The sequence below is a fragment of the Chamaea fasciata genome, unplaced genomic scaffold (genome assembly GCF_029207755.1).
Source record: "Chamaea fasciata isolate MVZ Bird 193981 ecotype frontalis unplaced genomic scaffold, bChaFas1.0.hap1 SCAF_3, whole genome shotgun sequence".
Classification (NCBI taxonomy): Eukaryota; Metazoa; Chordata; class Aves; order Passeriformes; family Sylviidae; genus Chamaea; species Chamaea fasciata.
In genome coordinates this window covers 41,626,471-41,641,193 of record NW_027094088.1, presented here as the reverse complement: position 1 = coordinate 41,641,193, position 14,723 = coordinate 41,626,471, and the positions used below count along the sequence as shown (strand labels likewise).

Sequence of the window (14,723 nt, the reverse complement as noted above, 5' to 3'; positions counted from 1 at the left end):
CGGGACCCGCGGAGCCCCGCAAACGGGTCCCCTCCACGAGTCCCCGACGCGAACCTGCCCGCGTCCTCCCTCGCCGCCGGACCCCCGGGGATCCCTCATGCCTCCGCCGGCGGGATGCGCGCCGTGAGCGGAGCCAAGGGAAGAACGAGCTCCGGGTCACTTCGTCCACCTTCGTTGTCCCCCTCCCCAGTTACCCCGGTTATGCCAGGGTAAATGCAGTGCGAATTTCGTGGGATGGGACTCCCCTCGTTGTGAGTCGCTGGCTCCCACCTCCCTCGTCCCTTTAACGCCGGAGATGCCCCTTGGAGTAGTCACGATCACCGAGTCACTTTTTGGGGTCACGGCGGCTGCTCTGCACGTTCCAAGAAGCAATTACAGCCCGCCGTCCCCGGGGCTGCTCTCTGGCCGGAGCGTGTTGCACTGCCTCTCCCCGGTGCAGAGGGGGTGTTACCCTCTCCCGGGAGCAGAAGGGGGATTCTTGCGGTTACCAAATTTGCAGGAATGTAAATGAACACGTTTTGTGAGCGCGAAGGGGAGGGGGAGGAGGGTTGCACATTTTACAGCTCACTGACCATTTGGCGATCCATTGAGAGGAGGGTTTGGAAAAGTGGCTCCTTTGTGACAGCTCTAGCCAGATTGGGGGGCTGCTCATTTGCATCTCATTAGGCATGCAGTCGGCCGGCGGGATATAAGGGCGGCAGGCGCCCAAGGAGAGGCAGATCCTTAGCGCTTCACCCTCGGAGAGAGCCGCCGAGCCGAGCCGAGCCGCGGCACGGAGCGGAGCAGGCACCCCCTCCCCCGTAGGAGCACACCCGGACACGCTCTGTTCGCTGCTGTTGAGACACGACCTTATTTTTGTTGGCTGGGATTCCTCTAAAAACAAAAGTAAACCCACAACAAGGAAAGAGAGCTTCGCTTCCTCTGACAAAAAAAAAAAAAAAAAAAAAAAAAAAAAAAAAAAAAAAAAAAAAAAAAAGGAAAAGAGAAAAAAAAAAAGAAAAAAGGGGATCAAGGCTCCGACGTGACCTGCCCGCCACCGCTGCTGTTTGACACCCACCAGCCCCGACGTGCGCAGGGCGAGCGCAGCCGCGCAGAGCCGCTCCCGAATCGCACCGCCCCGGGAATTATTGCCGCTGCCTCCGCCGCTGCCTCTGCAGGGATTTCCAGATCGCCAATTTTTAATCTTCCTTGGGAAGCCTTTTCTCTGCCTCTGTTGGGAATTAAGTTGCTTTTTATTTTTTTTATTTTTATTTTTTCTTCCTGGAGAAAAGGGGGAGCATCGTGGATTGCGAAAGAAAAAGAGTTTAACAGATAAATCTTAACTTTTTTTTCCCCCCCGTCCTTTTTTCCTCTCTTTTTCTTTTGCCATCCGAAAGAGCTGTCACTTGCCGACAGGCTACATCTAGAGGTATCGACATAAGGGAAAAAAAAGTCAGAGACACTCCTGAAAGAAGGAGACCGTGACACTAACTCTTCCAGCTCTGCTGGGACGAGCGGCTTTGGCCGCTGTGTTTTTTCCCTTTACCTCGAGAGACACTTTCCCCTTTTCCCTCTGACGAGAAGATAAGGGGGAGGAAAGCGAGGGCACCAGAGCTGCACCTCCAAAATGGGAGGTCGGTTCCTGCTGACGCTCGCCGTCCTCTCGGTGCTGCTGAGCCGCTGCCAGGTAAGTGCCCGCGGGGTGGGGGACAGGAATGCCTGCACCGGGGGGATCCCTGCACCGAGGAGTCCCGCGGGTGATGCCGGGGACTGTCGCTGCCTGTTGCAGCCGTGAGGAGCGGGGAGGGGGTGCCAGTGCTGCCGGGGCCGGGCTGGGGAGCGAGCTGCTCGGTGGCTGACGGCCGCTGTCCCCGCCCCGCAGGTCGGCTCCTCCGGGGTCTTCGAGCTGAAGCTGCAGGAGTTTGTCAATAAGAAGGGGCTGCTCAGCAACCGCAACTGCTGCCGCGGGGGCGGCCCCGGCGCCGGCGGGCTCCAGCAGTGCGACTGCAAGACCTTCTTCCGCGTCTGCCTCAAGCACTACCAGGCCAGCGTGTCCCCCGAGCCGCCCTGCACCTACGGCAGCGCCATCACCCCCGTCCTCGGCGCCAACTCCTTCAGCGTCCCCGACGGCGCGGGCGGCGCCGACCCCGCCTTCAGCAATCCCATCCGCTTCCCCTTCGGCTTCACCTGGCCCGTAAGTGGGGGGCGATGCTGGAAGGGGCGGCACATACCCATCGCGACCCACCCCGTGCCATTCCAAGAGGCCACCAATCCCCTTGAAGTGTCAAGATGGGAGGGGGACAACGACTGATAATTCCTGGGGACTGGTGGCACTGCCCCTTGGGCCTACCTGCTCTCATGCTCTCCTGGTGGGTTGTCTCTGCTTCTTCTTTCCACAGGGCACCTTCTCGCTCATCATTGAAGCTCTGCATACGGACTCACCTGATGACCTCACCACTGGTAAGTGTCCTGAAACACACTTTTCCCCGTAATAATACCAGCCCTGCAGCCCTACTTGGCCCCTTTCTCTGCGCTGTGTAGCACGCTCTCCTCTGCAGTAGACCTGTGGCAAGAGAGGCCAACCTGTTGGTGTGCAGCCATGTCATCCTGCCTCTGCAGTTCCCTTCCCACCAGAGATCCCCCTATTCCCTGCCTGCTTTGGGCTCTCTACCCACTCTCCTCTCCTCTCCCCTTTCCCACAGAAAACCCTGAGCGCCTCATCAGCCGCCTGGCCACCCAGAGACACTTGGCAGTGGGTGAGGAGTGGTCCCAGGACCTGCACAGCAGCGGCCGCACTGACCTCAAGTACTCCTATCGCTTTGTGTGCGATGAGCACTACTACGGAGAGGGCTGCTCTGTCTTCTGCCGCCCCCGGGACGATGCCTTTGGTCACTTCACCTGTGGAGAGCGTGGCGAGAAAGTCTGCAACCCGGGCTGGAAAGGCCAGTACTGCACGGAGCGTGAGTATCCATCTCCTTGTCTTCTCGGGTGCCCCTTGCAGCAGTGTCTCCTGAGCTCTTGGGGTTGGCGAAGGGGTGTTTCTCTGACATCAGACCCCATGGGGAGGGAGAATCAAGCAGTGGTGGGTCTGGTTCTGTGCCCAAGCCTGACCAGAGTGAGGGATGGGAGATCCTCAGCATTGCCACAGAAAGTTAATGCAGACAGCCCCCTCCCAAGCCAACAAAACGTCAATGCCAACACTACACTCTTCCTCATTTGCTGTAGACCATTTAATCTGGCAGCAAAATCTTCAGCAGTTGCTTGAGGATTTATTAAAATATATCAGGACATTTACACCTATCCACCCTCCAACCACACAACTTTGATATCATCACCTACAAGGTACATAGCTTCAGGGGAGGGAGCTAGGCTTTGGCAACATCCATGTGGCTTATGAATAGGCTTGCTATGGTCTGATCTTCTGCAACCTTGTATTAATAAAAACATCAGGAAGTCCAAGACATTCTCTATGGCTCCTAGACTGTACATTTCTCATTTGGGACACTCATATGCTGCCACTAACAGAAATTGCTGCACATGGGGCCACAAGAACATTCAACATCTTCCTCAGCTCTCATCTGTGCCATTGCTATGATAATTGATACTAAAAAAGTAGTGAGGGACCTGAAACATACCCCAGAGCTTGAAGTTTTTGAGGAATGTGGTGTGTTGATACAGCAGGAAAAGCTGGGACAGTGAGCAGATCACAGACAGGATAGTCCAGGATGTCAGATACTTTCCGGTTGTAAGAGATTCCGCCCTTTGTAGATCCATAGTGGTGTACACCCAAACGTGCACACACAGCCCCTGCTGCAGCGTGTGATGGCATTCTCTGTTTGTGTGTATACACGGATTTGAAATATGCTGGCACATGACGTACTGGGCCAGTGCTCCTCTGCAGTCATCAAAGGGCCAGGCAGGCAGGAAGAAAACAGTTCCAGGCTGTAAAGCAGCCTCTCAGCTTTCTTCTTGTTGTGTTTTTGTTTCTCCTTAAACCCACCTATACTGTGGTCTCAGCTGAGCTACTATCAAACCATTCCTGATTGCTTATTCACCACTGTTAGTGACTGCTAGGATGCTTTTAGCAGCTCATGGTAGGACGTTGCACAATAAACAGCAGGCAAAGGGGCTCGCCTTTTCTTTGATAATGTTTTAAACAAGAGCTACAACCTTTCCTATGATCAAAAGTGCCTAGCCCAGTTGTGTCAAGGGGTGGGGAAAAGGAAGCATTTTGATAATGAGCTCTTCTGGGGCTGTCAGCACTTCTGAATGCCTGCACATCTCTGCTATTCCCACAGCGAAGCAGAAGGCTGTCCATCTTTCTTGACTCATTACGTACGTTCTTTGCTGTGTTTTCCCTCTCAGAAAAAAACAGCTTATAACACTGACATAAACCTACTAGGCAGGGGAGATGTGTTTATGTGTGCATGCAAAAAGAATGTTTTGCCGTTAGTGAGTGGAGCTGCCAGTTGCAGATTGCTTCCCGTTGCCTTGCCCCCAGCTCCATTCTTTCAAACTTGGAGGCGATCTGATTATCAGCACTGATTCTTTCTTTCTTTTTCTTCCCCCCTCCTTCCCCTCTCATGCCATTGTCTCCGGCCGGCTTTGTTGAATTAAAACTTTGCAGTGCCTGCTTAATGAGTTCCATAACCAGGCGAAGTAATGAGCAGAAGTCCCTTTTTTCCCTTCTCTCATCCTCCCTCCCGCTGGCCCGCTTACCTCTTTTACCAGGGCTGCACTCACCCGCCCGCCCCTTTTCGGAGCAGGGCGGAGGGGGGAAGGACGGAGGAAGAACTTTAGACTTATTTATTTGAATAAGAAGAAAAAAAAAAAGTTTTGGTTTTTTTTTTTTTTTTTTTCAGCGAAATCACGCGCGTGCCATAGATTAGCTGTGGGCAGGGATAGGCTGCCCGGTCGCCGGCCGCCGGCCCCATTGGCTCCGGGGCCGGGGTATTGTTGCAGTGGGGCAGCTGCTGGGAGAGAATAGACAATAGAGCAGCTGTCTTGCACTGGCACCCTGCACACCAGCTGTCCACTCTTATCTGCACACACACTTTCGGGGGATATTAAGAGGTGGAGCTGTGTGCATAGAATTGGAAAAAAGGACTTCTGACCCTCACTGGGAAGGGAAAGGGGGGGTGAGGGGCTGTGGGGAAGGGAGCAATTGTGAGCCCTCTTTTGTTTGTGTGCAACTGTATTAAGAAGAATGCTCATCCCTGGTGATAAGTAAAGTGCCCAGTTATGGGGCAAGATCAATACTCCTGCAGACTCCAGAGATTAATTCAGCTGTGCTTAACTGCCCCAGCCTAGTAAAAGGGACTCACTCCCCACCCACAAAGTGCTCTCAGAGTTGTAAAAGAGAGTTGTTTTGGCACCAGTGCTGATGTCTTTCCCTGCTTGGTTTGTTTACAGCAATTTGTTTGCCTGGATGTGACGAGCAACATGGCTTTTGTGACAAGCCTGGGGAATGCAAGTAAGTTTTCCACTCCCTTCCTGCTTCCTTCTTTGTCTTTCAGCGTTGATGCTCCGGTGTTAAATAAGCCATTGGACATTTGCAGGGTTGGTTTAAAGGACTTTCCATATTAGATGGAAAGTTGAGATATCTAGTTGATGCCAGATCACAGTATTATTTCATAAGGCAAGCATCAGTGCCATTAATATTATCCTAATGGGTTTATGGTGCTGTGTGTAAGGTTTTGCCCTTTGTTATTAGAGTAAACAAATTAACTATCTGGAACCATGAGTCTATCTAAGGAAGTGGAAGAAATAGCTAGGACCGATGAAAGCTGATGCTACGGTTGGACTTGGTGACTTTCTCACATGAAGGATCACCAAGGGCTTTTATGAAACTTGATCCCTGGCATCAGTGTGCTTGCAGCGTTTGTGATAGGGTTTTCAACTGTGAGCAGCCTAGATCTGATGAGACTTCGTTGTCTTTTTTTTCAGATGCAGGGTGGGCTGGCAGGGGCGATATTGTGATGAGTGCATCCGATACCCAGGCTGCCTCCATGGTACCTGTCAGCAGCCGTGGCAGTGCAACTGCCAGGAAGGCTGGGGTGGCCTTTTCTGCAACCAGGGTGAGTTCTTAGTCCTTGCCTGAGCATCTGTTTTAAAAAGTAGAAAGTAGGCAACTATTTTCAGCTCACCCACCCTCTGCTAGCCTTGCAAAGTAGCAAACATCTTGGCTGCTCTCTTCAAAAAAAGAAAATATATCTTTTACAGACCTGAACTACTGCACCCACCACAAGCCCTGCAAGAATGGTGCCACATGCACCAATACTGGTCAGGGGAGCTACACTTGTTCGTGCCGACCTGGGTATACAGGCTCCAACTGTGAGATTGAAATCAACGAATGTGACGCCAACCCTTGCAAGAATGGTGGAAGCTGCACTGTAAGTTCAAATTGTTTGCGCCATCTGAAACTCCAAGGGAGGAATTAATGTCATTTTTACTAATTTTCAAAATCTTTTTTTTTTTATTTCTAAGCAAGTTCAGACAAATGTTTTGATCGTTTCTCATTTCTTCCCCCCAGGATCTCGAGAACAGCTATTCCTGTACCTGCCCCCCAGGGTTCTATGGGAAAAACTGCGAGCTGAGCGCCATGACTTGTGCTGACGGACCATGCTTCAATGGTGGGCGCTGCACCGACAACCCTGATGGGGGCTACAGCTGCCGCTGCCCACTGGGTTACTCTGGGTTCAACTGTGAAAAGAAAATCGATTACTGCAGTTCCAGCCCTTGTGCTAATGGTAAGGCCAAAGATGATACAGTGGTCTTCTGGAAGGAGACCACAGACTTACTTTGGCATCTGGTCTGGAGCTCAGAATAAGGCACACTGATCAAGACACACTGATCAATCATGGAATCATAGAATGGTCTGAGTTGGAAGGGACCTTAAAAGTCACCTAGTTCCAAGCCCCTGCCATGGACAAGGACACCTTTCACTAGACCAGGCTGTTCAAAGCCCTATCCAGCCTGGCCTTGAACACTGCCAGGGATGGAACATCCACCACTTCTCTAGGCAACTTGTTCCCTCACAGTAAAGAATTTTTTCATAGTATCTTATCTAAACCTGCTCTCTTTCAGTTTAAAGCCATTCTGCCTTGTCCTATCATTACATCCTCTTGTAAAAAAGTCCTTGTCATGTCAATAGTTGACTTGGTGGAGGAGGATCTGTACTAAGAAAGCAATGGCGTGGCTTGGGCCACTGCTGCAGATTGCCTTTTCTGATGGGTCAGCTGTGGCCAAGAAACTTGGTCTGAAGCTTCATGCATGAAAATATGGAAGATTATACTTTCAGATCCTTTACAAAGAGTCTTAGGGGTTTGTGGATGCAAATACTTCATGAGTGCTAAACACTATTACTTGTAATCTGGTAACAGTAATTTTCCTGTTTTGATTAAACCAGTGAAGACTTTCTGTGCTGTAGTCCTCCTTATTCATTGCCACTCAAACTCTGTTACATGAGATGTGGTGTTAACCTGACCTGGACTAGTGTTCTGGTTCTAACTGAGTGAAATGTTAAAAAAGAAAAAGGATTGAGAATTAAAAATAAATCTGCTTAACAAAAATCTTTCTTAAAAAGATGATCTTTTTATGTTGGATTAGACTTGTCAAAGGTTGAGCTAACCTCTCAAAAAGAAAGCATTCCTCTGCTGCTGATTGTGCCTTTTGCTCCAAGCGCAGTAAGTGGGGGGCTGTTGTGTCTGGCTTCCCACCACTCAGCTCATCTCCCTTCCTGTCCTGCAGGAGCCCAGTGTGTGGATTTGGGGAACTCCTATATCTGCCAGTGCCAGGCTGGCTTCACTGGGAGACACTGTGATGACAACGTGGACGACTGCGCCTCCTTCCCCTGTGTCAATGGAGGGACCTGCCAGGATGGCATCAATGACTATTCCTGCACCTGCCCGCCAGGATACAACGGGAAGAATTGCAGTACCCCGGTGAGCAGATGCGAACACAACCCTTGCCACAATGGGGCCACCTGCCACGAAAGAAACAACCGCTATGTCTGCGAGTGTGCCCGTGGCTACGGCGGCCTCAACTGCCAGTTCCTGCTCCCTGAGCCGCCTCAGGGACCCGTCATCGTTGACTTCACTGAAAAGTACACAGAAGGCCAGAACTCCCAGTTCCCCTGGATCGCTGTCTGCGCTGGGATTATTCTGGTCCTCATGCTGCTGCTGGGGTGTGCGGCTGTGGTCGTCTGCGTCAGGCTCAGAGTGCAGAAGAGGCACCACCAGCCTGATGCCTGCAGGAGTGAGACTGAGACGATGAATAATCTGGCAAACTGCCAGCGCGAGAAGGACATTTCCATAAGTGTCATTGGTGCCACTCAGATTAAAAACACAAATAAGAAAGTAGACTTTCACAGCGATAACTCTGATAAAAATGGCTACAAAGTCAGATACCCATCAGTGGATTACAATTTGGTGCATGAACTCAAGAATGAGGACTCTGTTAAGGAGGAGCACAGCAAATGTGAAGCCAAGTGTGAAACATATGATTCAGAGGCAGAGGAGAAAAGTGCAGTACAACTAAAGAGGTATCTCACACCTGAGGGCAGGGGGCAGCTTGGCTTTGAAGGGGGAGTGTATATCTCATAGGTAGCATTAAGCAACAGCCATCTGACTTGTTCTTTCTCTTTCTGCCTTCAATAGTGATACTTCTGAAAGAAAGCGACCAGATTCAGTATATTCCACTTCAAAGGACACAAAGTACCAGTCGGTGTATGTCATATCAGAAGAGAAAGACGAGTGCATCATAGCAACTGAGGTTAGTAGGGTTGGAACAACAGAGAAAAGTCTTGGTCCACAGCTCCCATTCAGTACGTGCCAGGGCAGGTAAACTCCTTTCCATAATGCCACAATGGTTTGTACCTGTTGAAATCCAGCCAGATGGAGTTTGTGATGCTGTGGATGTTGTAAAGACAAGCTCAGTGACTTGCTGCTGTGGATGTCGTGGGTTTGATAAGTTTTGTAGACTAGGGTACAATGGTAGTGTGGTTGAGGTGTGCTGACCCACCCCTTGGTGTGCGTCATGCAGAACCCTCACCCTCTGCAGCCTAGCAGCCCTCTTCATATGTTTCATCAACATCTCCTGATCTCTCCTTGTGTTTTCTCTGTCCAGGTGTAAACCAGAGGTGATATGACAAGGTGGTTGTCAAGAACAATTTCAGAGGAGACGTGCCCCGATGAATGCTGCTGAAAGAGGAATGGGAGATAGATTCCTTCACTGACTGCTGCTGAGAAACTAAATTCAGGCTTGAGCTGGTTCTCTACTGAAGTTAGCAAAGTGACTGCAAAATAAAGAAACAAGATGGACACCAGGCAAGGGTCTGTGTTCAAGGATTACTGTTGCACTGCCTTTTATGAATTTTATCATTGCACTATGGTCAGTTGCTTTTCTATATATATTTAAATGAATGGACTTAATTACTACATAAGAAGCATGCACTGCCTGAAGTGTATATTTTGGATTATTATGAGCCAGTCTTTTCTTGAATTAGAGACACAAACACTGCCTTTATTGTCTTTTTTGATACTAAAATGTGTTTTTACTAGGTGAGAAAAAGTGTGTTATTTTTTTGAATCTGTAAAAATATTTTCATGATAATTGTAAAGCTTGAGTATTTTGTGATGTTCATTTTTTTATAATTTAAATTTTTTGGTAAATATGTACAAAGGCACTTCGGGTCTATGTGACTATATTTTTTTGTATATAAATGTATTTATGGAATATTGTGCAAATGTTATTTGATTTTTTTTACCGTTTTGTTAATGAAGAAATTCATTTTTAAAATATTTTTCCAAAATAAATATTATTAATGATAACCAGAGTGCTATGCTTATTCCATATGTGATGATGAGCCAACTCAACTTTGCAACCAGGCATCTGACAGCCCTCTATGGATTCATGGGGGCATTGAGTAGGACTGAGACTTACTACAAGACAGGGGAACAACTGGAATACACAACATAACATCTTTCCCCTCCTAACCTTCTGACCTGTTGACCCCATTGTTGCGCTCAGTCTTACCCCAAAGGCAAACAGCAAAACCTTGAGTAATATTTTGCCCAGTCATGTTGGGCTGTGTGTTTATATAAACACATATGGAGTCACTTCCTGAGAAGAGCAAGAGTTGAGTGCACTCCATTGCAATCCAGACATGGGGCTTGTCATGACTCAACTCCTCATTTTTTGCAAGCTCAAACACTTGCCTGGAGTCCAGAGTTTGGGACACACCAGTGAGGGAGGGCCCCTAGCTCAGGTCCTTGGTGCGCTCCCATGGGCCGTGAGCTCCCCCAGATTTCCCCCTCCAGGAAATGGTAAGAGTGAACAGTGTGGACTGCTGCCCACAACTCCCCTGGCTACAGCACCTCTGAAGTACCCGTTGCGTCTTTGGTTTCTGCTCTGCCCCTTGCTCCTGCTGCCTTCATAGTGGGACAGAGTGTGATTCCAGGCCTCTGGCTTGCCTCTAAATGCTCAGGCAATTTCCCCAATTTAGTTTGCTCTAACGAGCTTGTCTTCACATTGTGCTTGCATGCTAATCAGCAGAGACCCTTCCGAAACAGGCAAAGGGTTCTTCCACTGCAGGAAAATAAGGAAAATCTAGGGAATAATCTCATTTTCACTCCATTAAAATCGAACCTCAATCATTGTGGGCCACCTTCTGCAGCTTTGCAAAGGTGGGGAAAATCCTCTGTCCCCATTCACTTCAGGGGAGGGGGATGATATCCTAAACACAAAGAGTGAGATAGCAGATCAAGCAATTATTGCAGCCAGTGATTTTTATGTATTCCTCTTATTTTAGTGTGTGTAAGTACGTGAACCACTGGAACTCCACTCTCGTGTGAGGTCCGTGTAAAACTCACACTGACTGCAGAGGCTTGTCTGTTTATAAACTTAGCTTTTTGCTAAGTGAAACCTTAGACCAGGCATACAGGCTCACTTCTCACAAAGTGTCCTGACATGGTTTTCGTCCTCGTCTATCCCAAAGTGTCCTTTTAAGGAAAGTTTTTGTAAGGAGAGTGATGAGAGGTATTGAAAACCAGCTTGCCAGTGACGGTCTGAACAGCAGTTTCAATTTGAGCAGTGACATAACAACCTGCCAATAATCAGTCAATGCATCATATATTAAATGAGGCATGATGGTGTGTATGGCAGCAGGTGCTCAGTGCAACATAATCTCACAGATTGGACAGAAAAACGAGTCTTGGAAGGCGTTATTGCTATCTTTGTTGCTCATTTGTTTTTCAGCCTTGGCCAAAGCACTTTATTTCTCTGTATTTCCTCTTCTTCCCAAGCTTTATGGAGCAGGCTCATCTCTTATGACGTACTGCACTTTGCAGTCAGTGCCATGGTCTTGGCTAGGCCTTCTTAATGCCCCTTCTGTAGAAATAGCAGTAACAAAAGGAAGGCTATCAGTGGTTGAGTACCTCTGTAACATCAGGTCTTTGGTGCAACAGCATGATCTACTTTAGTTTACTGTCAGGTAAAGGTCTGGAAAAGCACACAGCTCCTTGCTCTTGTGAAAATGCACAGCATTGGCATCTACCTATCTTTGCTTAAATAAATAAATAGAACTGCTTTGGAAAGATAAGTTTGTCCAAGTGTTCTAATTATCAGCAGTGCTGAGTTTGGTGGGTGACAGAAAACTATAGGCAAAGGGTAGGGCATGGTCCTGTCCTTCTGAAACACCTCCTGAAATGATGGCTACACAAATCAGCCCAATGGCTTCTTCTATTTCTGTCTTGAGCAGAGTTAGGGCTACAGTCACACACAGGATTTATTTCTTCTACAGGATTACCAATTCCCCCAGTCCTGAGTATGTGTGTATACAGTGGCTCTCAGTGACCAGAGCAGGCTGAGGTATGCAGTGTGGGGCACTGGTTCCGTTCTCCTCATCCGTAGTACCTGGGCCTTACTGGGATAAAAAAAAAAAAAAAGGATGATCTGGGTATGGGATGAAAGTGGAACAAGTCTTGTTTGAGACAGAGGATGACAGATGCAGGTGTGGAGCCATGTGTGCAGTTGGTGCACACTGTGGCCAAGGGGCAGTGACAGGACTGTGCTCACTCCAGGATGGAAGCTCTGCTGCCAAAGAACGGCAGGAACCTCCCAGTCAGCAGGGTCTCTGAAAGGCCTCCTCATTCTAAAATGAGAGGAGATCCTGCCTGGGGAGTCTATTTAGCTGGGACAGCTGAGAATTCAGGGCCCAATCCAAAGCCCATTAAATTAATGGAAAGGTTCCAGCAAACTGCAGGGACACATGGCACCGTGCCCCTCCTGACACAGCACATCTCTGTCTCTCCCCAGGGAAGCTGCCCGCACTGATGCAGCGCGTGGCCCTCCGGGTGATGGATATGAACCCCTGTGGCTGGCCTAGCCAGGTCTGTGCCCTGGGCACTTATCCCCCACAGCCAGGATTTTGGGGGCCTGGGGTCGCTCCTCAGACTGTCACTGTGGCACTGTTAATTCATGTGCATACCTCAACCTGCAACATCTCCTTCTGTCAATCCTGCAGCAGCCAGGGAGGACTTGGCCTCCTTGTTTGGGGCCAGCTCTGGACAGGGTGGCCAGAGAGGGAACCTCTCAGCCCACACCTTTGCCAGCCTGTGGCAAAGAGGCATTTGCATTATTGGCACAGACAGGACATGTCAAGAAATTAGAAGCACTGAAGAAGCAGGAGAGATTAGCTGCCCTGGTGGTGGACAGAGATTTCTTGAGTGTCACATCTTTCAATACACAGAAAACTTTAGCTTCAGACAGCAGTCTTATGTTTTAATTGCAAGACAGCATTATAAATTGATTTAAATTTATATTCGTGCTTATTTTGCACGTGGTTCACAGTACACAGGACAGTTTGTGTGTCAGGAAACTTGGGTGCTATTCCTGGCCCCACCACAGACCTGATGTGTCTAACCTTGGGAGAGGAAGGATGGTCTTGTGGTCAAGGCACTGCAGAGGGACTCAGCAGGGCCCCCTTCTATTTCCAGCACTCCCTCCAGACTTCCTGTGCAACCTTGGACCTGTGTCACTTAATCTTTCCAGGACCTTAGGAAAATGGGGGCCTCCTGGTTGCTCTAATAGGGGAGAAGGTCATTTGTGCTTGTGAGAGGATACCATGGAGGTGGGGAATGTTAAAAATACCCTTCGAGGCAAGTAAGGCTATTTCCTATTTCTGCACATCAGACTGCTTGTCTGTGAGGTGCTGAGCTATTTTTGCAAAAGTGCTTTCAGATGCTTGCATGGAATAGAGACCCCCTCTCACAATTGAAACATCCGTCATCTCGGGAGGATATGCAAACCCTGCACTGGCAGCAAGGGAGACAAACTGGAAGGGGGAGGGAGGCAGCTGTGGTGGTATGTGTGTGCACAGTGCATGCAGGGAGAATGTGATACAGCTGTGTGTCCATGGCCCAGAAAGGGTATCACACACCACAGTGTTGACAAGGATGGTCACAGTGCCATCAGCCTCTCTCTTGCAGGGTCAGCATCTGCAATCAAGGTCTGTAGCTGTATCTGCCTGCGGTAGGTTCTTTTACAGCAAAACAATTTTGCAGGTAGAGATACAGATTAAAACTCAGCTTGGAACTGTGAGAGTCAAGGAGAAAAGCTGCAGAAATGATACAAATGGAAATTTTTTTCTGACAGACCCTGGGAAACTTCCCTATTGGAACAGCCTAACATCCAAAGTCATGTACTCCAAATAAAATTACCTGAGAACTATTCCTAGGCCAAATCCCAACCTGAGAAGCAGCTTCTTCTGACACCCGACATCTACTTATGTCAGAAGAATGAGAAGCCTCTCAGTTCCCTTCCCTGCTTGGGAGGTACAGTTTTCACTGGGGCTGTTAAGACCTGGCTTTCTGCCTGTGTCTGTGTTACCTGTTATGCAAATCAGAGACATCAAGAGCCTGGCCAGAAAAGACCCAACATATACTCTGAGGCAGATCTTCAGATGAAACCTGGAGCCTATGTTGTGACAACAGGACAGCTGATCCTGCTGTTCTGGGTGAAGCAGAGGTGGATGACGGATCCACTGCCATGTGGGGGCCTGTTGCCTAGTTAGTGGGGCAGGGGCAGCACTGGAGATGGGGCTGGAGGTCACAGCATCCTCATGACAGGTTGGCCTTTTTTCTTTAGAAGAACCATCCCTAATCTTTTGTCCTCCTGCTGCAGCCTCATCTCCTGCACCAATAAATTCAACACTACTGGGGCTGCTCCCTTGGCCCTTGTAGCCAGGTCAGTACGGATCAGTCTGCACCCATAGTGTTAAACTGCCTTACTCCACCAAATCAACTGCTTACATCCACCCTGCAGGGGGAGGGATGGCTCCTGTTTTGTGCCAAGGAACAGCCTGGTAATTGTGGGAGAAAAAGCTTGGCAGGGACCACCATAGCAGTGCAACCCTACAAACGATTGCATTTTAGAGACCAGAAGCTGCTTAGTTTTCCAGGACAGGTGTAACCCAGAGTATCATAGTGACTCCTTGGCACAAATGAGGAATGGTGTGCATATCAGCCGTGGGAGTAACTCTGAGGGACAGTGCAGATCCATTTTACCTGCCACGGCAACTATATAAACTGGCATTGCTAACTTTTAAGCCTGCCTTATGCATGTGTTACATATGAGGGCAATATTTTTCATGGTATAAAAATGATACCATCTGAATGGCCAGTGTGGATATAGCTATATTGAAAAAAGTCATGTACATCAGTGCAGATACCTACTCTTCCCTTGTT

At 48.9% G+C, this 14,723-nt stretch overlaps 1 protein-coding gene across 1 annotated transcript; it reads left to right on the top strand.

Moving 5' to 3' along the window:
* The first annotated feature begins 503 nt into the window (after window positions 1-503).
* Window positions 504-9,781, top strand: DLL1 (delta like canonical Notch ligand 1). Its single transcript, XM_066178730.1, has 11 exons — window positions 504-1,666; window positions 1,862-2,173; window positions 2,379-2,439; window positions 2,682-2,939; window positions 5,392-5,452; window positions 5,926-6,056; window positions 6,202-6,371; window positions 6,512-6,728; window positions 7,729-8,521; window positions 8,637-8,751; window positions 9,106-9,781. The coding sequence occupies exons 1-11, from the start codon at window positions 1,607-1,609 to the stop codon at window positions 9,109-9,111; spliced, it is 2,184 nt and encodes a 727-aa protein (XP_066034827.1). The 5' UTR covers window positions 504-1,606; the 3' UTR covers window positions 9,112-9,781.
* The last annotated feature ends 4,942 nt before the right edge of the window (window positions 9,782-14,723 follow it).